This window comes from Oncorhynchus clarkii, chromosome 18 (assembly GCF_045791955.1).
Source record: "Oncorhynchus clarkii lewisi isolate Uvic-CL-2024 chromosome 18, UVic_Ocla_1.0, whole genome shotgun sequence".
Classification (NCBI taxonomy): Eukaryota; Metazoa; Chordata; class Actinopteri; order Salmoniformes; family Salmonidae; genus Oncorhynchus; species Oncorhynchus clarkii.
In genome coordinates this window covers 16,423,248-16,449,555 of record NC_092164.1, presented here as the reverse complement: position 1 = coordinate 16,449,555, position 26,308 = coordinate 16,423,248, and the positions used below count along the sequence as shown (strand labels likewise).

General features: G+C 43.9%; 1 protein-coding gene and 1 pseudogene across 1 annotated transcript in view; one reads left to right on the top strand and one right to left on the bottom strand.

The window, feature by feature from the left end:
- LOC139373093 (ephrin-A2-like) overlaps positions 1-23,518 on the top strand; it is a 28,679-nt gene extending 5,161 nt beyond the window's left edge. The window contains exons 2-4 of the mRNA XM_071113188.1: positions 20,486-20,778; positions 21,613-21,678; positions 22,773-23,518. Of these exons, the coding sequence (XP_070969289.1) occupies positions 20,486-20,778; positions 21,613-21,678; positions 22,773-22,906 (493 nt within the window). The 3' untranslated portion in view covers positions 22,907-23,518. The remainder of the gene's footprint in view (positions 1-20,485; positions 20,779-21,612; positions 21,679-22,772) is intronic.
- Positions 23,519-24,357: 839 nt separating this feature from the next.
- LOC139372253 (coiled-coil domain-containing protein 122-like) lies at positions 24,358-25,993 on the bottom strand (annotated as a pseudogene).
- Positions 25,994-26,308: the final 315 nt, after the last annotated feature.

Genomic DNA, 26,308 nt, shown 5'->3' with positions numbered 1-26,308 from the left:
AGATGGAAAGAAGGTATTCGACACAGACGCACGCCCACCCACACACACGGCAATGAAATGACAGGAGTGAGAAAGGAAAGAAGTAGAGAAATAGACTATAAGACAGGCAGGGACAAAGACAGGGGAGATAAAGAGATTACAGGAGGAGTTACAGGAGGAGTGTGTGAGGTATGAGTTGTGGCGTACGGCTGTGGAGCTGCATACTCACTGTTTGATCACACGCACTTCAAACGCACACTTCTGTCTTCTTTCCAGATCCCAGAACTGTGTGTCTTTGTGTGTGTGTGTTAGAGATGGTGCACTGTTCTCAACTGGGTCGGTCCTAAAAACTAGACTGCTGAGAAAGTGGCGGTGCAGCTACCTTCTAACATTACTAACAGCTTTACGCTGGGCTTCTTAAAGGGATAGTTCACCCAAATGATTGAATGCCTTATTAGTTTCCTTACCCTGAAAGAGGTCCTATGGAGAAGGACAGACTGTAATCCACGCTTTGTGTGTGTTTACTCATGGTGACCAACCACTAACTTTAAGCATTAGTGTGTGTGTGTGTGTGTGTGTGTGTGTTTTGGAAAGGGATTGTGATAGCTTATGTTACGAATCCCTTTTGGCCCGACCGTCTAGGGGGGGGATGGTAATGAGACCCGTAACATAACTCATGTAAATTATAATTGTGACAAAGTAAAAGTGTGAACGTAATAACCACGACAACCGAAATCTTACCGTCAAACTCAGGGTTTATTTATAAACACACGGTAATGGGGGGAGCAGGAAAAGGGGCTGAGCTGGACCCAAGGAACGAAACAATAAGTATTCAAAACACCCCTAAGCTAGACTAGCCTACTTTAACAACAGCTAACTAACCAAAAATACAGTGGGTGGTCCGCCCAGTTCTAACTAGTGTATTTAACAAAGTTCACCTACGGGTAGTGTATGCCCATGGGCGACTTGTCTTGGTTTCCCCCTTTTCCCACCAGCAACAAACAAACACCACAACCAAAACAATACTCACAGGAGATGAAAGTGATTTGGAGGTGCTCAAACAAAAGAAGAGGTTAAGACGCAAAGAGAGAGATCTACATACATGGCATTTACAAAGAGATTGAGCTACTGAAATCTATATAGAACAGAGATCTACATACATGGCATTTACAAAGAGATTGAGCTACTGAAATCTATAAAGAACAGAGATCTACCAACATGGCATTACAAAGAGATTGTGCTACTGAAATCTATCAAGAACAGAGATCTACCAACATGGCATTTACAAAGAGATTGAGCTCTAGAGCAAACAAATGATGGGGTTTTTAAACCATGGGGAAGGAACTGTGATAGGGTAGGAAACAGGAGGAGGTGTGTCTTCTGATTGATGGGTTGATTGTTGACTGATTGGGGAGTGATGACTTTCACCTGTGAGGGGAGAAGGAGAGAAAAGAAACACACACACACACAGGATACACACAGGATAACTGTATCCGTAACACTTATTATTCAGAAGTTTTTCTTGCTGTCTACATCTGTGAGAGAAACACAATTGGAGAGAAAATACTTGTCTGTCTGAGAAAGAGAGGTTTTCAGAGATGTGTGTGTGTGTGTGTGTGCCACAGCTGGTGAGAAAAAGCTCCCAGCAATATCTCATTGGTTCAGAGTTCAAAGGCTGTTTTCTCTCTGGTTGGGGAGAGAGGGAATTACCCCCCCCCCCCCCCCCCCCCACACACACACACACGCACTGCTGTCTTTATTAGTCTTGAGGAGGTGATGAGGCACAATTTCTCCCTCCTACTTTCTCACTAATTCAGAGAGACTGCCTGGATGTATAATTCATGTTCTCTCTGCCATCCTCATTCAGGTGTGTGTGTGCGTGCATGCGTGCACTGTGCTATTTCGCAAATGTACTATTCAGCTTTAACATGTTTCAGCTGTGAAGAAGAACATCTCCTGTAATGCTTCCACATCTGTCTCTAAGCCTAGCTCTACCCCCCCCCCCCCCCCCACACACACACACTAACCTCAGCTGTAACCCTGTGCTCTACAAATCATTTATACTTTATATTTTTAATATAAATAATAATGTATTAATGATCCATCTACACTGTCAAATTATTTAGAAATGATTTCTATGTTTTGTACATAGACATTGATAAAAGTGTTATTAGCCAAATGCTTTCTCTCAACTACCGTCAAATCACTTAGACTTTCAAATGTATAGGCTGATAGGTTCATACTTTATTAATCCTCAAGACGACATTTCAGTAGAGAAAGCTGAGAGACATAAGAGGGTTAAAAGTAGAAATGTGTTAAATCATTTGAAGAGAAAAAGAGGAAGTTTATACAGTGAGACAGACAAATGGGTTAGAAAGGATGCTGGTTGTCTGGTTAGAGAATCCTCTATAGATGCTGGTTGTCTGGTTAGAGAATCCTCTATAGATGTTGGTTGTCTGGTTAGAGAATCCTCTATAGATGCTGGTTGTCTGGTTAGAGAATCCTCTATAGATGCTGGTTGTCTGGTTAGAGAATCCTCTATAGATGCTGGTTGTCTGGTTAGAGAATCCTCTATAGATGTTGGTTGTCTGGTTAGAGAATCCTCTATAGATGCTGGTTGTCTGGTTAGAGAATCCTCTATAGATGCTGGTTGTCTGGTTAGAGAATCCTCTATAGATGCTGGTTGTCTGGTTAGAGAATCCTCTATAGATGCTGGTTGTCTGGTTAGAGAATCCTCTATAGATGCTGGTTGTCTGGTTAGAGAATCCTCTATAGATGCTGGTTGTCTGGTTAGAGAATCCGCTATAGATGCTGGTTGTCTGGTTAGAGAATCCTCTATAGATTCTGGTTAGAGAATCCTCTATAGATGCTGATTGTCTGGTTAGAGAATTCTCTATAGATGCTGGTTGTCTGGTTAGAGAATCCACTATAGATGCTGGTTGTCTGGTTAGAGAATCCTCTATAGATTCTGGTTAGAGAATCCTCTATAGCTGGTGGTTGTCTGGTAAAGGGTTGGGGGTTATGTGGTGTTGGGTTGGGTTGGGGGTTGTCTGGTAAAGGGTTGGGTTGGTGGTTGTCTGGTAAAGGGTTGGGTTGGTGGTTGTCTGGTAAAGGGTTGGGGTGGTGGTTGTCTGGTAAAGGGTTGTGTTGGTGGTTGTCTGGTAAAGGGTTGTGTTGGTGATTGTCTGGTAAAGGGCTGGGGTGGTGGTTGTCTGGTAAAGGGTTGTGTTGGTGGTTGTCTGGTAAAGGGTTGTGTTGGTGGTTGTCTGGTAAAGGGTTGTGTTGGTGGTTGTCTGGTAAAGGGTTGTGTTGGTGGTTGTCTGGTAAAGGGTTGGGGTGGTGGTTGTCTGGTAAAGGGTTGGGGTGGTGGTTGTCTGGTAAAGGGTTGTGTTGGTGGTTGTCTGATAAAGGGTTGGGGTGGTCATTGTCTGGTAAAGGGTTGGGGTGGTGATTGTCTGATAAAGGGTTGGGGTGGTGATTGTCTGGTAAAGGGTTGGGGTGGTGGTTGTCTGGTAAAGGGTTGGTGATTGTCTGATAAAGGGTTGTGTTGGTGGTTGTCTGGTAAAGGGTTGGGGTGGTGATTGTCTGGTAAAGGGTTGGGGTGGTGATTGTCTGATAAAGGGTTGGGGTGGTGATTGTCTGGTAAAGGGTTGGGGTGGTGGTTGTCTGGTAAAGGGTTGTGTTGGTGGTTGTCTGGTAAAGGGTTGGGGTGGTGATTGTCTGATAAAGGGTTGGGGTGGTGGTTGTCTGGTAAAGGGTTGTGTTGGTGGTTGTCTGGTAAAGGGTTGGGGTGGTGGTTGTCTGGTAAAGGGTTGGGGTGGTGGTTGTCTGGTAAAGGGTTGTGTTGGTGGTTGTCTGGTAAAGGGTTGGGGTGGTGGTTGTCTGGTAAAGGGTTGTGTTGGTGATTGTCTGATAAAGGGTTGGGGTGGTGGTTGTCTGATAAAGGGTTGGGGTGGTGGTTGTCTGGTAAAGGGTTGGGGTGGTGATTGTCTGGTAAAGGGTTGTGTTGGTGGTTGTCTGGTAAAGGGTTGGGGGCAGAAGGGGGTTATGGTTGCTTGTTTTCTGGTAAAGTGCTTATGGGGCATGTCAGTGTTTGGAGGTATTAATAAAACAGAAATTATATTATTGATCAAAGATGTGGCAAACTGCCTGCAAATATAACCTCATTTTGATATGGATGTGTGTGTGTGTTTGAAATGGATTTAGTGAAGAGCCTCTAAGTGTTTTCCAGCTTTGAGTGATTAAGTCAGGCTACTACAGTAGACACACATGAGGATGGGTGGGTGGAGAGAGGGATGGAGGGAGAGAGAGAGATGGGTGGGGCAGGAATGAGGGGAAAACTCTTATGTTTATGTCAGTTGGTTAATCAGTTAGTTAGTCATCAGTCAATCAGACAAATGTGAAGCATCTACTGGGAGATTCAATTATTCAATTTCATCAAAATCACTGGAGCAGTTACATACTTTAAGTCAATTTATTTCAATAAGTTTCCCCAACCCTCTCATACCAGGAGGGGTAGTACCGTACAAAACTAGTCCCGAGAGGAGAGAGGGATAAAAGAGGAGAGTGTAGAGGGATATGAGAGGAGAGTGTAGAGGGATATGAGAGGAGAGTGTAGAGGGATATGAGAGGAGAGTATAGAGGGATGTGAGAGGAGAGTATAGAGGGATATGAGAGGAGAGTGTAGAGGGATGTGAGAGGAGAGTATAGAGAGATATGAGAGGAGAGTGTAGAGGGATATGAGAGGAGAGTATAGAGGGATATGAGAGGAGAGTGTAGAGGGATATGAGAGGAGAGTGTAGAGGGATATGAGAGGAGAGAAGTGGTGGATGAGAGAAGAAAGTTGAGAAAGTTGCTGAAGGTCATCTGAGAGCCTCGGGGTAGGACCAATCAAAAGACAAATCTGTCAGCCAATCAAATCTGTCAGCCAATCAAAGCCCAGTCCTGTATCATATTCTTCAATCGACACACACACACACACACACACACACACACACACACACACACACACACACACACACACACACACACACACACACACACACACACACACACACACACACACACACACACACACACACACACACACACACACACACACACACACACACACCCCGAAGGGAAATGCAAGTAAGTGAACTGTTTAAAAAAGAGAGAACTAACCTTCATCAGCCTGCTTTATCTGGAAGTTTAACCTACACAACTATTAATATGCCACTCTAACACTGGGAGGAGAGGAGCGATCACAGGCTTTGATATGGTAATGTGAGGGTTTACACACACACACACATACACACACACACACACACATACAGCCTGAGTGCGATGGGGCTGTTTACATAAGGGCCTGCCCTGGGACGAGTGAGAGCTGTCATCCTGCCAGAAAGAGAGAGAAAGAGAGGGGGGGAGAGAGCAAACAGCGTGTTTGATCTTTTTACTGAGGGATGGAGTGAGAGATGGTGAAAAGGAACTGTTTAGAGAAGAGGAAGGACAACTAGTAAGAAAAAGTCAACAGAAAATGGCGAAATGAGAAAGAAATGGAGGGCAGAGAAGGACATGGAGGGACGATAAGGAGATGGAGGGAAGAGAAGGAGGAAAGGGAAGGATATGGGGGGAAGAGAAGGAGAAAGAGAAGGAGATGGAGGGAAGAGAAGGAGGAAAGGGAAGGATATGGAGGGAAGAGAAGGAGAAAGAGAAGGAGATGGAGGGAAGAGAAGGAGGAAAGGGAAGGAGATGGGGGGAAGAGAAGGAGAAAGAGAAGGAGATGGAGGGAAGAGAAGGAGAAAGAGAAGGAGATGGAGGGAAGAGAAGGAGAAAGAGAAGGAGATGGGGGGAAGAGAAGGAGAAAGAGAAGGAGATGGAGGGAAGAGAAGAGAAGAGGAGGAAAGAGAAGGAGAAAGAGAAGGGGATGGAGGGAAGAGAAGGAGAAAGAGAAGGAGATGGAGGGAAGAGAAGAGAAGAGAAGAGGAGGAAAGAGAATGAGAAAGAGAAGGAGATGGAGGGAAGAGAAGAGAAGAGAAGAGGAAAGAGAAGGAGAAAGAGAAGGAGATGGAGGGAAGAGAAGAGAAGAGGAGGAAAGTGAAGGAGAAAGAGAAGGAGATGGGGGGAAGAGAAGGAGAACGAGAAGGAGATGGAGGGAAGAGAAGGAGAAAGAGAATGAGATGGAGGGAAGAGAAGGAGAAAGAGAAGGAGATGGAGGGAAGAGAAGGAGAAAGAGAAGGAGATGGAGGGAAGAGAAGGAGATGGGGGGAAGAGAAGGAGATGGAGGGAAGAGAAGAGAAAGGAGAAAGAGAAGGGGATGGAGGGAAGAGAAGGAGAAAGAGAAGGAGATGGAGGGAAGAGAAGAGAAGAGGAGGAAAGAGAAGGAGAAAGAGAAGGAGATGGAGGGAAGAGAAGAGAAGAGGAGGAAAGAGCAGGAGAAAGAGAAGGAGATGGAGGGAAGAGAAGGAGAAAGAGAAGGAGATGGAGGGAAGAGAAGGAGAAAGAGAAGGAGATGGAGGGAAGAGAAGAGAAGAGGAGGAAAGAGAAGGAGAAAGAGATGGAGGGAAGAGAAGATAAGAGGAGGAAAGAGAAGGAGAAAGAGAAGGAGATGGAGGGAAGAGAAGGAGAAAGAGAAGGAGATGGAGGGAAGAGAAGGAGAAAGAGAAGGAGATGGGGGGAAGAGAAGGAGATGGAGGGAAGAGAAGAGAAGGAGAAAGAGAAGAAGATGGAGGGAAGAGAAGAGAAGAGGAGGAAAGAGAAAGAGAAGGAGATGGAGGGAAGAGAAGAGAAGAGGAGGAAAGAGAAGAGAAAGAGAAGGAGATGGAGGGAAGAGAAGGAGAAAGAGAAGGAGATGGAGGGAAGAGAAGGAGAAAGAGAAAGAGATGGAGGGAAGAGAAGAGAAGAGGAGGAAAGAGAAGGAGGAAGAGAAGGAGATGGAGGGAAGAGAAGGAGAAAGAGAAGGAGATGGAGGGAAGAGAAGGAGAAAGAGAAGGAGATGGAGGGAAGAGAAGGAGAAAGAGAAAGAGATGGAGGGAAGAGAAGAGAAGAGGAGGAAAGAGAAGGAGGAAGAGAAGGAGAAAGAGAAGGAGATGGAGGGAAGAGAAGGAGAAAGAGAAGGAGATGGAGGGAAGAGAAGAGAAGAGGAGGAAAGAGAAGGAGATGGAGGGAAGAGAAGTAGATGGAGGGAAGAGAAGGAGAAAGAGAAGGAGATGGAGGGAAGAGAAGAGGAGGAAAGAGAAGGAGAAAGAGAAGGAGATGGAGGGAAGAGAAGAGAAGAGGAGGAAAGAGAAGGAGATGGAGGGAAGAGAAGTAGATGGAGGGAAGAGAAGGAGAAAGAGAAGGAGATGGAGGGAAGAGAAGAGGAGGAAAGAGAAGGAGAAAGAGAAGGAGATGGAGGGAAGAGAAGGAGATGGAGCGAAGAGAAGGAGAGAGAAGGAGATGGAGGGAAGAGAAGAGAAGAGGAGGAAAGAGAAGGAGAAAGAGAAGGAGATGGAGGGAAGAGAAGGAGAAAGAGAAGGAGATGGAGGGAAGAGAAGGAGATGGGGGAAGAGAAGGAGATGGAGGGAAGAGAAGGAGAAAGAGAAGGAGATAGATGGAAGAGAAGAGAAGAGGAGGAAAGAGAAGGAGAAAGAGAAGGAGATGGAGGGAAGAGAAGAGGAGGAAAGAGAAGGAGATGGAGGGAAGAGAAGGACAAAGAGAAGGAGATGGAGGGAAGAGAAGGAGATGGAGGGAAGCGAAGGAGATGGAGGGAAGAGAAGAGAAGAGGAGGAAAGAGAAGGAGATGGAGGGAAGAGAAGGAGATGAAGAGAAGAGAAGAGGAGGAAAGAGAAGGAGAAAGAGAAGGAGATGGAGGGAAGATAAGGAGAAAGAGAAGGAGATGGAGGGAAGAGAAGGAGAGAGAAGGAGCTGGAGGGAAGAGAAGAGAAGAGGAGGAAAGAGAAGGAGAAAGAGAAGGAGATGGAGGGAAGAGAAGGAGATGGAGGGAAAGTGGAGAGGGTCATGGTAGGAGAAAGGGGAAAGACCTAGAGGAAAAGGAGGGGAAGGCAAGAGAAGAGAAGAGGAGGAAAGAGAAGGAGAAAGAGAAGGAGATGGAGGGAAGAGAAGGAGAAAGAGAAGGAGATGGAGGGAAGAGAAGGAGAAAGAGAAGGAGATGGGGGAAGAGACGGAGATGGAGGGAAGAGAAGAGAAGGAGAAAGAGAAGGGGATGGAGGGAAGAGAAGGAGATGGGGGGAAGAGAAGGAGATGGAGGGAAGAGAAGAGAAGGAGAAAGAGAAGGGGATGGAGGGAAGAGAAGGAGAAAGAGAAGATGGAGGGAAGAGAAGAGAAGAGGAGGAAAGAGAAGGAGAAAGAGAAGGAGATGGAGGGAAGAGAAGAGAAGAGGAGGAAAGAGAAGGAGATGGAGGGAAGAGAAGTAGATGGAGGGAAGAGAAGAGAAGAGGAGGAAAGAGAATGAGAAAGAGAAGGAGATGGAGGTAAGAGAAGGAGATGGAGGGAAGAGAAGGAGAGAGAAGGAGATGGAGGGAAGAGAAGAGAAGAGGAGGAAAGAGAAGGAGAAAGAGAAGGAGATGGAGGGAAGAGAAGGAGAAAGAGAAGGAGATGGAGGGAAGAGAAGAGAAGAGGAGGAAAGAGAAGGAGAAAGAGAAGGAGATGGAGGGAAGAGAAGGAGAAAGAGAAGGAGATGGAGGGAAGAGAAGGAGATGAGGGAAGAGTAGGGAAGAGGAGGAAAGAGAAGGAGATGGAGGGAAGAGAAGGAGATGGGGGAAGAGAAGGAGATGGAGGGAAGAGAAGAGAAGGAGAAAGAGAAGGGGATGGAGGGAAGAGAAGGAGAAAGAGAAGGAGATGGAGGGAAGAGAAGAGAAGAGGAGGAAAGAGAAGGAGAAAGAGAAGGAGATGGAGGGAAGAGAAGGAGATGGAGGGAAGAGAAGGAGAAAGAGAAGGAGATAGATGGAAGAGAAGAGAAGAGGAGGAAAGAGAAGGAGAAAGAGAAGGAGATGGAGGGAAGAGAAGAGGAGGAAAGAGGAGATGGAGGGAAGAGAAGGACAAAGAGAAGGAGATGGAGGGAAGAGAAGGAGATGGAGGGAAGCGAAGGAGATGGAGGGAAGAGAAGAGAAGAGGAGGAAAGAGAAGGAGATGGAGGGAAGAGAAGGAGATGAAGAGAAGAGAAGAGGAGGAAAGAGAAGGAGAAAGAGAAGGAGATGGAGGGAAGATAAGGAGAAAGAGAAGGAGATGGAGGGAAGAGAAGGAGAGAGAAGGAGCTGGAGGGAAGAGAAGAGAAGAGGAGGAAAGAGAAGGAGAAAGAGAAGGAGATGGAGGGAAGAGAAGGAGATGGAGGGAAAGTGGAGAGGGTCATGGTAGGAGAAAGGGGAAAGACCTAGAGGAAAAGGAGGGGAAGGCAAGAGAAGAGAAGAGGAGGAAAGAGAAGGAGAAAGAGAAGGAGATGGAGGGAAGAGAAGAGGAGGAAAGAGAAGGAGATGGAGGGAAGAGAAGGACAAAGAGAAGGAGATGGAGGGAAGAGAAGGAGATGGAGGGAAGAGAAGGAGATGGAGGGAAGAGAAGAGAAGAGGAGGAAAGAGAAGGAGATGGAGGGAAGAGAAGGAGATGAAGAGAAGAGAAGAGGAGGAAAGAGAAGGAGAAAGAGAAGGAGATGGAGGGAAGATAAGGAGAAAGAGAAGGAGATGGAGGGAAGAGAAGGAGAGAGAAGGAGATGGAGGGAAGAGAAGAGAAGAGGAGGAAAGAGAAGGAGAAAGAGAAGGAGATGGAGGGAAGAGAAGGAGATGGAGGGAAAGTGGAGAGGGTCATGGTAGGAGAAAGGGGAAAGACCTAGAGGAAAAGGAGGGGAAGGCAAGAGAAGAGAAGAGGAGGAAAGAGAAGGAGAAAGAGAAGGAGATGGAGGGAAGAGAAGGAGAAAGAGAAGGAGATGGAGGGAAGAGAAGGAGAAAGAGAAGGAGATGGGGGAAGAGACGGAGATGGAGGGAAGAGAAGAGAAGGAGAAAGAGAAGGGGATGGAGGGAAGAGAAGGAGATGGGGGGAAGAGAAGGAGATGGAGGGAAGAGAAGAGAAGGAGAAAGAGAAGGGGATGGAGGGAAGAGAAGGAGAAAGAGAAGATGGAGGGAAGAAAAGAGAAGAGGAGGAAAGAGAAGGAGAAAGAGAAGGAGATGGAGGGAAGAGAAGAGAAGAGGAGGAAAGAGAAAGAGAAAGAGAAGGAGATGGAGGGAAGAGAAGAGAAGAGGAGGAAAGAGAAGGAGATGGAGGGAAGAGAAGTAGATGGAGGGAAGAGAAGAGAAGAGGAGGAAAGAGAATGAGAAAGAGAAGGAGATGGAGGGAAGAGAAGAGGAGGAAAGAGAAGGAGATGGAGGGAAGAGAAGGACAAAGAGAAGGAGATGGAGGGAAGAGAAGGAGATGGAGGGAAGCGAAGGAGATGGAGGGAAGAGAAGAGAAGAGGAGGAAAGAGAAGGAGATGGAGGGAAGAGAAGGAGATGAAGAGAAGAGAAGAGGAGGAAAGAGAAGGAGAAAGAGAAGGAGATGGAGGGAAGATAAGGAGAAAGAGAAGGAGATGGAGGGAAGAGAAGGAGAGAGAAGGAGATGGAGGGAAGAGAAGAGAAGAGGAGGAAAGAGAAGGAGAAAGAGAAGGAGATGGAGGGAAGAGAAGGAGATGGAGGGAAAGTGGAGAGGGTCATGGTAGGAGAAAGGGGAAAGACCTAGAGGAAAAGGAGGGGAAGGCAAGAGAAGAGAAGAGGAGGAAAGAGAAGGAGAAAGAGAAGGAGATGGAGGGAAGAGAAGGAGAAAGAGAAGGAGATGGAGGGAAGAGAAGGAGAAAGAGAAGGAGATGGGGGAAGAGACGGAGATGGAGGGAAGAGAAGAGAAGGAGAAAGAGAAGGGGATGGAGGGAAGAGAAGGAGATGGGGGAAGAGAAGGAGATGGAGGGAAGAGAAGAGAAGGAGAAAGAGAAGGGGATGGAGGGAAGAGAAGGAGAAAGAGAAGATGGAGGGAAGAGAAGAGAAGAGGAGGAAAGAGAAGGAGAAAGAGAAGGAGATGGAGGGAAGAGAAGAGAAGAGGAGGAAAGAGAAGGAGATGGAGGGAAGAGAAGTAGATGGAGGGAAGAGAAGAGAAGAGGAGGAAAGAGAATGAGAAAGAGAAGGAGATGGAGGTAAGAGAAGGAGATGGAGGGAAGAGAAGGAGAGAGAAGGAGATGGAGGGAAGAGAAGAGAAGAGGAGGAAAGAGAAGGAGAAAGAGAAGGAGATGGAGGGAAGAGAAGGAGAAAGAGAAGGAGATGGAGGGAAGAGAAGAGAAGAGGAGGAAAGAGAAGGAGAAAGAGAAGGAGATGGAGGGAAGAGAAGGAGAAAGAGAAGGAGATGGGGGAAGAGAAGGAGATGAGGGAAGAGTAGGGAAGAGGAGGAAAGAGAAGGAGATGGAGGGAAGAGAAGAGAAGAGGAAAGAGAAGGAGATGGAGGGAAGAGAAGGAGAAAGAGAAGGAGATGGAGGGACGAGAAGAGAAGAGGAGGAAAGAGAAGGAGATGGAGGGAAGAGAAGTAGATGGAGGGAAGAGAAGAGAAGAGGAGGAAAGAGAATGAGAAAGAGAAGGAGATGGAGGTAAGAGAAGGAGATGGAGGGAAGAGAAGGAGAGAGAAGGAGATGGAGGGAAGAGAAGAGAAGAGGAGGAAAGAGAAGGAGAAAGAGAAGGAGATGGAGGGAAGAGAAGGAGAAAGAGAAGGAGATGGAGGGAAGAGAAGGAGAAAGAGAAGGAGATGGAGGGAAGAGAAGAGAAGAGGAGGAAAGAGAAGGAGAAAGAGAAGGAGATGGAGGGAAGAGAAGGAGAAAGAGAAGGAGATGGAGGGAAGAGAAGAGAAGAGGAAAGAGAAGGAGATGGAGGGAAGAGAAGGAGAAAGAGAAGGAGATGGAGGGACGAGAAGAGAAGAGGAGGAAAGAGAAGGAGATGGAGGGAAGAGAAGTAGATGGAGGGAAGAGAAGAGAAGAGGAGGAAAGAGAATGAGAAAGAGAAGGAGATGGAGGTAAGAGAAGGAGATGGAGGGAAGAGAAGGAGAGAGAAGGAGATGGAGGGAAGAGAAGAGAAGAGGAGGAAAGAGAAGGAGAAAGAGAAGGAGATGGAGGGAAGAGAAGGAGAAAGAGAAGGAGATGGAGGGAAGAGAAGGAGAAAGAGAAGGAGATGGAGGGAAGAGAAGAGAAGGGGAGGAAAGAGAAGGAGATGGAGGGAAGAGAAGGAGAAAGAGAAGGAGATGGAGGGAAGAGAAGGAGATGAGGGAAGAGTAGGGAAGAGGAGGAAAGAGAAGGAGATGGAGGGAAGAGAAGGAGAAAGAGAAGGAGATGGAGGGAAGAGAAGGAGAAAGAGAAGGAGATGGAGGGAAGAGAAGGAGAAAGAGAAGGAGATGGAGGGAAGAGAAGGAGATGAGGGAAGAGTAGGGAAGAGGAGGAAAGAGAAGGAGAAAGAGAAGGAGATGGAGGGAAGAGAAGAGGAGGAAAGAGAAGGAGAAAGAGAAGGAGATGGAGGGAAGAGAAAGAGAAGGAGATGGAGGGAAGAGAAGGAGAAGGAGATGGACGGAAGAGAAGGAGATGGAGGGAAGAGAAGAGAAGAGGAGGAAAGAGAAGGAGATGGAGGGAAGAGAAGGAGATGGAGGGAAGAGAAGGAGATGGAGGGAAGAGAATAGAAGAGGAGGAAAGAGAAGGAGAAAGAGAAGGATATGGAGGGAAGAGAAGGAGATGGAGGGAAAGTGGAGAGGGTCATGGTAGGAGAAAGGGGAAAGACCTAGAGGAAGAGGAGGGGAAGGCAAGAATAGAGAGAAGGGGGGATAAAGGATATGGATTCCCCCGTTTCCCACAGTTCAATGTGTCCTCTTTCAGGCTCTTAATCTACATTAACACACACACACACACACACACACACACACACACACACACACACACACACACGCTGCCTTCATGTCCGCACTCAGTGCTTAAAATAAAGTTTTGTGTGTGTGTGTGTGTGTGTGGGGGGGGGGGGGGGGGGGGGCGTGCGAGTGTATGACTATGTGTGTGTGTGTAACTGTGTGTGTGACTGTGTGTGTGTGTGTGTGTATGAGGGGGTTGTAACCAAGGTCAAAACCACTTAAGTGTCTGTCTTATGTAACCCCCCCCCCCCCCCCAGTCCAAATATTCCCCCGCTATGTCTGTGTCTGAGCTGCATACTAAGGTGGACACACACAGACACACACTCTCTTTAAAGTGAAAGGGTGTGTATCGATTTAGCATGGTGTGCAGATTCCCACCACAACCCCTATACAAGGATTCAAATGAGAGCGCCAGAGGAACACACACACATTGCTTCTTAACGACACAACCTCTCCTAGCTACTCCTGTATCAGTTTGTTGAGGGGTATCTCGCTTCCTCCCCCGTATCCCCCTTCCTCCTCTTTCCTCTCTTTCATCTCGCCATTAGGCCCACAGGCTAAGGAGGTGTGTCTTTGTGTGTGTCTTTGTGTGTGTCTTTGTGTGTGTGTGTGTGTGTGGGTGTGTTTAAAGGAAGAGAAACAGCAGAGCTAGCAGTAGTTAATTAATACACATCAAAAGGACCATTAAATATGAAACAGCTACACAGCACAGCCAACAGCAGCAACAGTTTGGCTGACCTGAATAATTCACACAAGAGCTTACCCTGTGTGTGTGTGTGTGTGTGTGTGTGTGTGTGTGTGTGTGTGTGTGTGTGTGTGTGTGTGTGTGTGTGTGTGTGTGTGTGTGTGTGTGTGTGTGTGTGTGTGTGTGTGTGTGTGTGTGTGTGTGTTTTTAATGTGAATTATTCAGAATATAGCTTACCCTTCTGCCCAACACTCTACTTTGTTAACCAGAAAAATATTTATTTATACGCTTTTAGTCTCTTTACCTTTATATATCTATTTATAATTAGTGCTGTCAATATCTCTATCAATCATGTTACTATCTCGATTAGTGCTGTTAATATCTCTATCAATCATGTTACTATCTCGATTAGTGCTGTTAATATCTCTATCAATCATGTTACTATCTCAATTAGTGCTGTTAATATCTCTATCAATCATGTTACTATCTCGATTAGTGCTGTCAATATCTCTATCAATCATGTTACTATCTCGATTAGTGCTGTTAATATCTCTATCAATCATGTTACTATCTCAATTAGTGCTGTTAATATCTCTATCAATCATGTTACTATCTCAATTAGTGCTGTTAATATCTCTATCAATCATGTTACTATCTCGATTAGTGCTGTTAATATCTCTATCAATCATGTTACTATCTCAATTAGTGCTGTTAATATCTCTATCAATCATGTTACTATCTCGATTAGTGCTGTTAATATCTCTATCAATCATGTTACTATCTCGATTAGTGCTGTCAATATCTCTATCAATCATGTTACTATCTCAATTAGTGCTGTTAATATCTCTATCAATCATGTTACTATCTCAATTAGTGCTGTCAATATCTCTATCAATCATGTTACTATCTCAATTAGTGCTGTCAATATCTCTATCAATCATGTTACTATCTCAATTAGTGCTGTTAATATCTCTATCAATCATGTTACTATCTCAATTAGTGCTGTCAATATCTCTATCAATCATGTTACTATCTCGATTAGTGCTGTCAATATCTCTATCAATCATGTTACTATCTCAATTAGTGCTGTTAATATCTCTATCAATCATGTTACTATCTCGATTAGTGCTGTCAATATCTCTATCAATCATGTTACTATCTCGATTAGTGCTGTTAATATCTCTATCAATCATGTTACTATCTCAATTAGTGCTGTTAATATCTCTATCAATCATGTTACTATCTCAATTAGTGCTGTTAATATCTTTATCAATCATGTTACTATCTCAATTAGTGCTGTTAATATCTCTATCAATCATGTTACTATCTCAATTAGTGCTGTTAATATCTCTATCAATCATGTTACTATCTCAATTAGTGCTGTTAATATCTCTATCAATCATGTTACTATCTCAATTAGTGCTGTCAATATCTCTATCAATCATGTTACTACAGTTGAAGTCGGAAGTTACACCTGAGCCAAATACATTTAAACTCCGTTTTTCACAATTCCTGACATTTAATCCTAGTAAAAGGCCAGTTAGGCCAGTTAGGATCACCACTTTATTTTAAGAGTGTGAAATATCAGAATAATAGTAGAGAGAATTATTTATTTCAGCTTTTATTTCTTTCATCACATTCCCAGTGGGCCAGAAGTTTACATACACTCAATTAGTATTTGGTAGCATTAACTTTAAATTGTTTTGTTTCAGGTAGCTTTCCACAAGCTTCCCACAATACGTTGGGTGAATTTTGGCCTATCCCTCCTTCAGGCATTTGGAAATTGCTCCCAAGTATGAACCAGACTTGTGGAGGTCTACATTTTTTTTTCTGAGACCTTGGCTGATTCCTTTTGATTTTCCCATGATGTCAAGCAAAGAGGCACTGAGTTTGAAGGTAGGCCTTGAAATACATTCACAGGTACACCTCCAATTGACTCAAATGATGTCAATTAGCCTATCAGAAGATTCTAAAGCCATGACATAATTTTCTGGAATTTTCCAAGCTGTTTAAGGGCACAGTCAACTTAGTGTATGTAAACTTCTGACTTCAACTGTATCTCTATTAGTGCTGTCAATATGTCTATCAATCATGTTACTATCTCAATTAGTGCTGTCAATATGTCTATCAATCATGTTACTATCTCAATTAGTGCTGTCAATATGTCTATCAATCATGTTACTATCTCGATTAGTGCTGTCAATATATATCACGTAGTGCTGTCAATATCACTATCAATCATGTTACTATCTAAATTAGTGCTGTCAATATGTCTATCAATCATGTTACTATCTAAATTAGTGCTGTCAATATCTCTATCAATCATGTTACTAACTCAATCAGTCCTGTTACTATATCAGTCAGTCCTGGTTACTATCAATCATGTTACAATCTCTATTAGTGCTGTCAATATCTCTATCAATCATGTTACTTATCCAATCATCCTTGTTATATCCAATCATCCCTGTGCTTCTACACCTGCAATGCTTGCTGTTTGGGGTTTTAGGCTGGGTTTCTGTACAGCACTTTGAGATATCAGCTGATGTACAAAGGGCTATATAAATCAATTTGATTTGATTATAGCTCAGTCAGTCCTGTTACTATCTCAATCAGTCCTGTTACCATCTCAGTCAGTCCTGTTACCATCTCTGTCGGTCCTGTTACCATCTCTGTCGGTCCTCTTACCATCTCTGTCGGTCCTCTTACCATCTCTGTCGGTCCTCTTACTATCTCTGTCGGCCCTGTTACCATCTCTGTCGGCCCTCTTACCATCTCTGTCGGTCCTCTTACTATCTCTGTCGGTCCTCGTACTATCTCTGCCGGTTCTCTTACTATCTCTGTCGGTCCTCTTACTATCTCTGTCGGTCCTCTTACTATCTCTGTCGATCCTCTTACTATCTCTGTCAGTCCTCTTACTATCTCAGTCAGTCCTGTTACTATCTAATTTTTGTTACTATTAGAATCAGCCCTGTTACTAGCTATCAGCCAGCCCTGTTACTATCTCATTCTTGTTACTATCAGAATCAGTCCTGTTACCATCTCAATCAGTCCTGTTCCTATCAGGTCATGTTACTATCTCAGTCAGGCCTGTTACTATCAGAATCAGTCCTGTTACTAGCTATCAGCCAGCCCTGTTACTATCTCATTCTTGTTACTATCAGAATTAGTCCTGTTCCTATCAGGTCATGTTACTATCTATCAGTCAGCCCTGTTACTATCTCAGCCAGGCCTGTTACTATCTCAGTCAGGCTTGTTACTATCTCAGTCAGTCCTGTTACTATCTCAATCAGTCCTGTTACTATATCAGTCCTGTTACTATAGTCAGTCAGTCCTGTTACTATCTCAATCAGCTTTGTTAGGCTACTCTCTCTAACTCACCCCCAATATTGGGTATGTAACAGAATATACTTACGCAGGGATTCAATCCTTTCGCACATTGAAACACGCTTGGCATTTAAAGGTAATTTCCAATTGAGCAATGTGCCTGTAATGCACGACTGGATTGAATCCAGCCCTTATTCAGATTACTTCTACATCTCCACCAGTGAATAGCTCGCAATGTCAAGAACATAAATGGTAGTAAATCAACAAAATAAAAGTATGATTATTTGAAACCCAATGAGGCTAGAGAGTTGCATTTTTTTTGACCGGCCAGCTATGTGTGTAGATCTTCCCATTTTACTATTGGTTTTCATTCTCAAGGTTGAAAACGGAAAGAGTGGAACAGAGCTGCTACACTATGGGCGTCGCTTGATGTCTGTGTGTGTTTCCCCCTGAGCGGATGCCTATTTCTAGATTGGTGGGGGGCAAGGTTTGGCCACTGGAGGAGAAAAGGTTTGGCCACTGGAGGAGAAAAGGTTTGGCCACTTTAGGAGAAAAGCTGTGTTTCTGTTTTAGAGAAGAAATCCTCACAACCTAAACACTTCACACAGTGTTTTAACCATGTTGTTGTGTTGCGGTCTAGGTTCCACCATGACTGCAGGGTTGCGGTCAATATAAATGACTACCTCAACACACAATGAAGCACACCCACACAGGTCTTTCTATAAACTAGGGTACCAGTGAGGATTTCTTATACTGGACAACTTGTTAACAAGTCATTGATAATAATCAGCCACATTTTTTTCATGTCATTACATTAAGATACAGTATAAGGGGGGATCATACACTACAAGGCCAAGAGCTTGCAAAGCTGTCATCAAGGCAAAGGTTGACTACTTTGAAGAATCTCAAATATAAAATATATTTTGATTCGTTTAACACTTTTTGGGTTACTACATGATTCCATGTGTGTTGTTTCATAGTTTTGATGTCTTCACTATTATTCTACAATGTAGAAAATAGTCAAAATAAAATAAAACCCCTTTTATTTGAGTAGGTGTCCAATGAGTAGGTGTCCAATGAGTAGGTGTCCAAACCTTTGACTGGTACTGTATGTCCAGAATATTTTGGTGTCTCATTCCTGAGTCTAGCTGTGTGCAATTGTGTAAAATAGACTATTGCACAACACCCAACACTCTTCCTATTAATTATTCTGGATATAATGACAACAAATTACATAGCCTAGTGAGCTTATTCACAACATGATCTGGTAATGAAGTAACATGACAAATCCATTTTATTTTCCATGTTACACCTGCCATTTTAAACAACAAGGGGCTTGAAGTAGCCCACATGAACATGAATTTGGAGCTCAGAAATTCAAGTACTAGAATATGCCTACCTTGTGTTGAAAACCTGACATTTCCTCAATTTGGTGCTTGAAAATTCCTTCTAATTATTGTTGCCAATTTATAAGTTCTCCTGCTCCCATATAAATTATCTGTGATTTTATTTTTTATCTGTTTTTTTTTTGCCACTTTCGCTTGTTTCCTGACGCAACTATATTGCCATAAAATCACGTGCGGTTGTTATGAGGACGACAACATCTAATGAAAAATCGCCATTTATGCATCCAATCTATTTAGTCAGGCAATGTCCACATTACTCTCACATCTTTTAGAACGTAATAATAATAATTAGAATATCAAGGCCTAAAAAAAAAACATTTTTCTTAAAGTGGTAATGAATGACCTACTTTTTCTTTTTGCACGCTATTTGGGTGGATGGGGGTTCTATATTAGGCCCTACATGTACAATTATATAAACAATACAATTATTTAACATTGTTGAGATCCTTGAAAAGGACAATAGTGCTTGAAAGCGTCCCTGAACGTCCTTGAATTAGTCTTGTCTGTATGAATCCTACTTAAAGGATGTATAGTCCTAGTCCTGTGTTGTTGTATAGGTGGAGTAATGGGCTACTTACAGGATGTATAGTCCTAGTCCTGTGTTGTTGTATAGGTGGAGTAATGGGCTACTTAAAGGATGTATAGTCCTAGTCCTGTGTTGTTGTATAGGTGGAGTAATGGGCTACTTACAGGATGTATAGTCCTAGTCCTGTGTTGTTGTATAGGTGGAGTAATGGGCTACTTACAGGATGTATAGTCCTAGCCCTGTGTTGTTGTATAGGTGGAGTAATGGGCTACTTACAGGATGTATAGTCCTAGTCCTGTGTTGTTGTATAGGTGGAGTAATGGGCTACTTACAGGATGTATAGTCCTAGCCCTGTGTTGTTGTATAGGTGGAGTAATGGGCTACTTACAGGATGTATAGTCCTAGTCCTGTGTTGTTGTATAGGTGGAGTAATGGGCTACTTACAGGATGTATAGTCCTAGTCCTGTGTTGTTGTATAGGTGGAGTAATGGGCTACTTACAGGATGTATAGTCCTAGTCCTGTGTTGTTGTATAGGTGGAGTAATGGGCTACTTACAGGATGTATAGTCCTAGCCCTGTGTTGTTGTATAGGTGGAGTAATGGGCTACTTACAGGATGTATAGTCCTAGTCCTGTGTTGTTGTATAGGTGGAGTAATGGGCTACTTACAGGATGTATAGTCCTAGTCCTGTGTTGTTGTATAGGTGGAGTAATGGGCTACTTAAAGGATGTATAGTCCTAGTCCTGTGTTGTTGTATAGGTGGAGTAATGGGCTACTTACAGGATGTATAGTCCTAGTCCTGTGTTGTTGTATAGGTGGAGTAATGGGCTACTTACAGAATGTATAGTCCTAGTCCTGAGTTGTTGTATAGGTGGAGTAATGGGCTACTTACAGGATGTATAGTCCTAGCCCTGTGTTGTTGTATAGGTGGAGTAATGGGCTACTTACAGGATGTATAGTCCTAGCCCTGTGTTGTTGTATAGGTGGAGTAATGGGCTACTTACAGGATGTATAGTCCTAGTCCTGTGTTGTTGTATAGGTGGAGTAATGGGCTACTTAAAGGATGTATAGTCCTAGTCCTGTGTTGTTGTATAGGTGGAGTAATGGGCTACTTTGCATCTATTCCCTTTTATTCCTCTAAGTATACATGTGGAACAGCATGAAAAGCCTTTTTATCTTGTTTCAAACCATTTAAAAATGTTTTGCCCAATGTCACACTGGCCTCATTATTAAATAGAAAGAAGATAGAAAGAGTTGTGCGCATGCGTTTGTATCTTTGTGTAATGTGTGTGTGTGTGTGTGTGTGTGTGTATCCGCTTGGTCACGGTGGTTGAGCACTCTGATTAATGCTTACAGACAGACAACAGATGGGGGAGAGAGGTGAGATATGAGGGGAGAGAGGATATAGATGGTTGAGGACAGGGAGTTGGAGAGAGATATGAGGAGTGGGAGATAGAGATGAGGAATGGGAGAGAGGGAGAAACAGAAGCAAGGAGAGAGAGAGGGAGAGAGAGAGAGAGAGAGAGGGAGAGAGAGAAAGAGAGAGAGAAAGAGAGAGAGAGAGAGAGAGAGAGAGCGAGAGACAGAGAGGGACCGCTAGATGGAAAGAGAAAGCAGTGTAAATCCATCCTAACCCTGTGGTTTTGTTGAGGTTGTCTTGTGGCTGTGTTTTAACCATGTTGTTGTGTTGCGGTCTAGGTTCCACCATGACTACAGGGTTGCGGTCAATATAAATGACTACCTCGACATCTACTGTCCATTCTACACCAACGGCCCTCCGGCTCACGGTCGAATGGAACGCTATATCCTGTTCATGGTCAACCATGAGGGGTACACTTCCTGTCAACACAGGATGAGGGGGTTCAAACGCTGGGAGTGCAACCGTCCTACCGGTCCTGACGGTCCCCTGCGCTTCTCAGAAAAGTTCCAGCTGTTTACGCCTTTCTCCCTGGGCTTCGAGTTCAGGCCAGGACACGAATACTACTATATCTGTGCGTAATATGTCATACCACTAAAATATAACTAATATGTGAGCAATATCTTTTACTACAGTACTACTACTATAAATTTGAGTAATATCTTGTACTACTACAGTACTACCACTATAAATAGGAGAAATATGTCATACTACTGCAGTACTACCACTATACATGTGAGTAATATCTTGTAATATCTTGTACTACTACAGTAATATATTGTACTTCTACAGTAATACTACTATAAATGTGAGTAATATATTATACTACTACAGTACTACTACTATAAATGTGTGTAATATATTGTACTACTACAGTACTACTACTATAAATGTGAGAAATATGTCGTAGTACTGCAGTACAACAACAACATATTATGGGGTGAGTCGAAACGTCAATTTAAGTCAAATTTGACATGAATGCATGAAGAAGTACATGTAAGTTAGGATTTACTCCTCTTACTGCTAAAGTAGCAAACTACTAGTATATGTATTACTACTGCTACGAGGAGCGAGAGAAGAGGAGGAACGAGAGAAAGGTAGAGGGAGGGAGGGCAGAGGAAGGGTCATGGTTATTTCCACTGAGTAGCAGATTTTTATGATGTTGCTCTGAGGTCAGACTTGGCTCTTCTTATCCTCTCACTGTGTGTGTGTGTGTGTGTGTGTGTGTGTGTGTGTGTGTGTGTGTGTGTCTCCCTTTGGGTGTATCTCCCTTTCAACCTCATGGACACCAGATGTAGTGGGATCACCCAGGTCTAACCTGGACCCCATTCACAGTGGCGTAATCGACATAGCAAACTACAAACTATCTCCATCTAATTTTCTTTCCCTCCCTCTTTCTCTCTGTCAGCATCTCCTCATCCCAACCATGTAGGGAGGCCATGTCTGAGGCTGAAGGTGTATGTCAGACCCCCAGGTAAGTCACGCTCTAACTACACACACACACACACATACACACAAACACACAAAGAGAAGACAGGACAGTAGAAAGACAGAAATCCTCTCCTTCAAGTTCCTAATAGAGACATGACTCATCTCCTTTAAATGTAGTTCCTAATAGAGACAGAACTACTCTCCTTTAAATGTAGTTCCTAATAGAGACATGACTCATCTCCTTTAAATGTAGTTCCTAATAGAGACATGACTCCTCTCCTTTAAATGTACTTCCTAATAGAGACATGACTCCTCTCCTTTAAATGTAGTTCCTAATAGAGACATGACTCATCTCCTTTAAATTAAGTTCCTAAGAGACATGACTCCTCTCCTTTAAATGTAGTTCCTAATAGAGACATGACTCCTCTCCTTTAAATGTAGTTCCTAAGAGACATGACTCCTCTCCTTCAAATGTACTTCCTAATAGAGACATGACTCCTCTCCTTTAAATGTACTTCCTAATAGAGACATGACTCCTCTCCTTTAAATGTAGTTCCTAATAGAGACATGACTCCTCTCCTTTAAATGTACTTCCTAATAGAGACATGACTCCTCTCCTCTGTAATTACAATTTTTTTCTAACTGAAATAGAAACCTCATCTTCTTCTAAAGACTCTACAATTATCACTGTGACTGTGTGTGTGTGTGTGTGTGTATATTAAACTGTAATTAGGTTGCTTAAACCCCCTGCTGAGGTCTTGGCGACATTAGTCTCCTCTCTCTCTTTCTCTTCTACACTCTTTCTCTCTTGCTGTATCTGGAACTCCAACACTTTCTTCTTATTATTTTCTGTCTATTTTAGTCATTTTCTCTCCATTCTGTTGTTCTCTCTCTCCAATCAGTTGGTTGTTTAGATTTATTTCACTCTACTTTCAAATGCTTCTATCATTTTCTCTCCACTTTCAGATCGTTCTGGACTTCTCTTTCTCTCTGTTCTATTCTGTCCTATCTCTCCTTTCAGATGTTTTCTGTCCTCTCTGTTCCTCTCTTCTGTCGTTTTCTTTCTCTCTGTCTGTTCAGACTTCAGTGTTTTCGCTCTCTGTTGAGTCATGCTGTCATTCTCTCTGTCTGTTCCAGGCAGTTCAGGGTTTGACTCTCCAGAGCCCTTTCTGACTGATGGAGCTGCAGACTGGAGCCCAGAGTCCCTGCTAGCCCCAGCCCTAATACCCAGCCTGGCCTCACTGCTACTGGGCTTCCTCTCATCGCTGTGACCCCCCCTCCACTGGAGCAAGACCTAGACCAGTCTTTGCTGGAAGACTGCCTGTAGGACTGGCTGGCTGTCCCTCAAACACCCACACGCTCAGGGAGAAACTCTCTTTCAGTCCTGGATTAAAAACCACTGTGGGTCCCCAGGACAAGCATTTACAGCTCCTGGGCTAATTCATGGATGAAGAGCCCCTAGTCTAAACGTAACCCTAACCCCCCTGGGGTGTCTGAAGGGACATGGATGGATGGGGGGGGGGGGGGGGGGGGGGGGTGGTAGTTGGCTGGACACACACATGCATGACCACTGTGAATCTGGACTGAACTAACAGTTTCTGTTATGTTTACATGATCACATATAATTTAACTGAAGATGGTTCCACTGATGTCATGGTTATATTTGAAATGGACACTTAGACTTCCAAAGTGCAGATTCTGATCTGACACTCAGAAGCCTTCTGATGGACATAGTTACTGCTGCAACCCCCAGCCCACAGAGGGAAGAGGAGAAGGAGGGGGAGAGGGAAACAGGCAGTGTGAGAGAGAAATAAACAAAGAAAAGGAGAGAGAAAGAAAGAGAGTCTCGGGACTTTAAGAGACTTCTTTAATGTCGGGAGGAGAACATAATGACAAGGCACTGTGTTCACACACACACAAACAAACAAGAACACTGACACGTTTCATCTTATTTTTGTTCCGTTTAAAAGCACCATCAAATATTCATGAGAGAGAGAGAGAGGAGAGAGAGACAGAGAGAGAGAGAGGAGAGAGAGACAGAGAGAGACAGAGAGAGAGAAGAGAGAGAAGAGAGAGAGAGAGAGAGAGTGAGAGAGAGAGGAAAGTTTGGTCCCTACTTTATTATCCAACCCTAAAACCGTTGATGATGACTCAGTATTCTGTTCCTCTGATGTTGCGTGTCTTAGTGTGTGTAATCCGCCGGTAGTTGGTTCTATCATGTACAGCATTTACGCTAAGGCGATCCCTGCCATGGTTTAATGTATAAAAGGTTTCCTTCACGTCTCCATCTCATGAGTTTGTCGCCTGTTCTGATCTGTTGTTTTTGTCAAGATGATGAGAGACAGGAGAGAAACACACCAATAAAGGTTGTTTTGTCTACAAAGTGACTGTCAGTGATTATTGTCTTCTATACAGTAACACAGGAATAGTTGCTGTTTCTTGGTTGAAACCATTGCCCTCTGCTGGCCAGTGAGTGTCACAGTTTTATCTCTAAATTCCGGGGGAAACCCAAGTTATTTGTAATGGGGAGGGAAAGCCAGTTTTCTGTAAAAACATGTTTTTGTTTAATTAATGGCTTTCCAATTCATCACTTTCACTGAAAAAACTATGAGAGAGAAAAATTTAAAATGTAAAATGAACAGCAACAAAACTGTCATGCACAGACCTACACTAGGGCCTGAAGTATGTCTTGGCTTGGGAAAACTCATAGCCTTAGGTCATACTACAAAACGTACAGTTTTATGAACCAGAATGCTAACTTATGGCACCCCGAGGTGTCTCTTGAGGTCCTGGATCTCTCTCTCTCCATGTGGTAGATATCATCAGACAACTGCCTGTGGCCGGACTGGGCCTTCATCAGTTGGCAGTGGAGACGCTTCACGATGGCATCGTACCGTCTGTTCTGGATCTGAGAACAACACACTTGGGTTTTAAACAGATATTGTACTTTTAGATTTTTGTTGACATTGTCCTGCATTTCTTTCCTTTTTGTATGTACAACACTTTGAGCTGCATGTTCGAAAGGTGCCAGATAAATAGTTATTCTTATTATGAATACTGTACATGGTGGGTCTTTATCTAACATTAACTGTCTGGAGTGACTTATTTTCTGTTGGATTAGAGGAAAAAGGGGGTAAGTGAGCATCAGACAATAGGGATTCACTACCGTACCTCGATATGCTTCTTGATCAGTGTGTGACTCTCAAACTCCTTCAGGATGAGCTCTCTTCTCTCAGTCACCATCTTCCTCCGGGCTGAGATCTGCCCCCTCATGTCATCCATCTCTTTCTGTCAAGAGATTGCAGTTTTATTACTGATTCACGATAACAACATGCGAACAGATGAAGTGGAGAAGACAGGGATCACAGGACAAAATTAACTGGGTTTTTTAACGTATCACATATGACTGTAATCTGTCAACATCTACACTGGTTCCTCAGCTGCTCTGACCTGTGCCTGCTTCACAGCGTTCCCCTCTGGGTTCTCCAGGTCGGCCCTCAGCTCCTCTCTGTGAGCACTCTGACCAGAGCCCTCTTCTCCACTAGCTCCCTGTGAGCCCTCGTCTGGCTCTCCGCTTGCAAGACGGCCGTCCGCTGGCCCTCCATCTTGTTCCGGTAGGTGTTGTAACCGGCACGCGGCTAAAGTTGTCCTCCTCTTCCTCGATCAGCAGTCGGAGCTCTGTGTTTTCGTTGTAGACGGTGACGGAACGCAAGCCCAGGTCTTGCAACTGTCCAGGATGAGAATCTGCCTCACGTTGGATTTTAACTCCACTTCAGCTTCTTTGCCTTTCTTCTCAATGTCTGATAGTATGGCCTGGTAGCAGATGAAAACAACATTGCTTTACACTGAGTGTTAAAACAAATGTTCCGATTTTAATGTTGCATGGAAAATGTATATAATGTAAGCAGCAACAATTACAGTGTTCCTGGAGTTTTAAAATGTTACTGGTCAGTGTGTTAGCAGGTAAGGAGAGATTCAACTGGAGAGAGCTGAGCACTTGTTGTTCCTCCTGGAGGGCCACAATCTGGGCATATCCTTGTTGAGACAACTTCTCAAGCTTGTGTTAGAGAGAAGTCAGGCCCTCCATGTGTCTCTACAGCAATACATGGAATGGACCATGTCACGTCTGAGGAAAGAATGTGGTTTGTTATTAGTTAAGCTAGCTAGCTTCCTAAACTAGCTTGTTGTAGCCCTACTAACGTTAGCTCTTTAGTAGCCCCAACCCCAACAACTTTAGGCATACTTTTGGCTGTTTTAGCAAAGCATCCCAAGATAATACAGATAGTCCAACATTTTATAAGGAATTTGCTATATGGTTTCTTGCCATTTTCCACCGTCATCCCAGCAGAGTTGGCCATGTTGACACGTTTGTTGTTGAGCGAGAAACAGAGTTGTTTTTCGCGCTCAGCTCAGCACGTGCGCTCTCTTGGCCTGGCGGACGTTACCGGTGGAGGGTTTCCGGTGTGATTCCCCCAACACGCCCCATATTGACTGACTGCGCCTTTGCCGAGTAAAACAATATACTTATGTTAAGAATTAAATAATTAAAGAAACCACAAGTTCGGACACACCCAAAGAGTTCCATTGAATTGAGTGGCTCATCTTCATTTTCCAGATATTGGAGAAACGTTAATTTGTGCCCTTCCCACTCAAAATGTAGGGAAATAAATAGT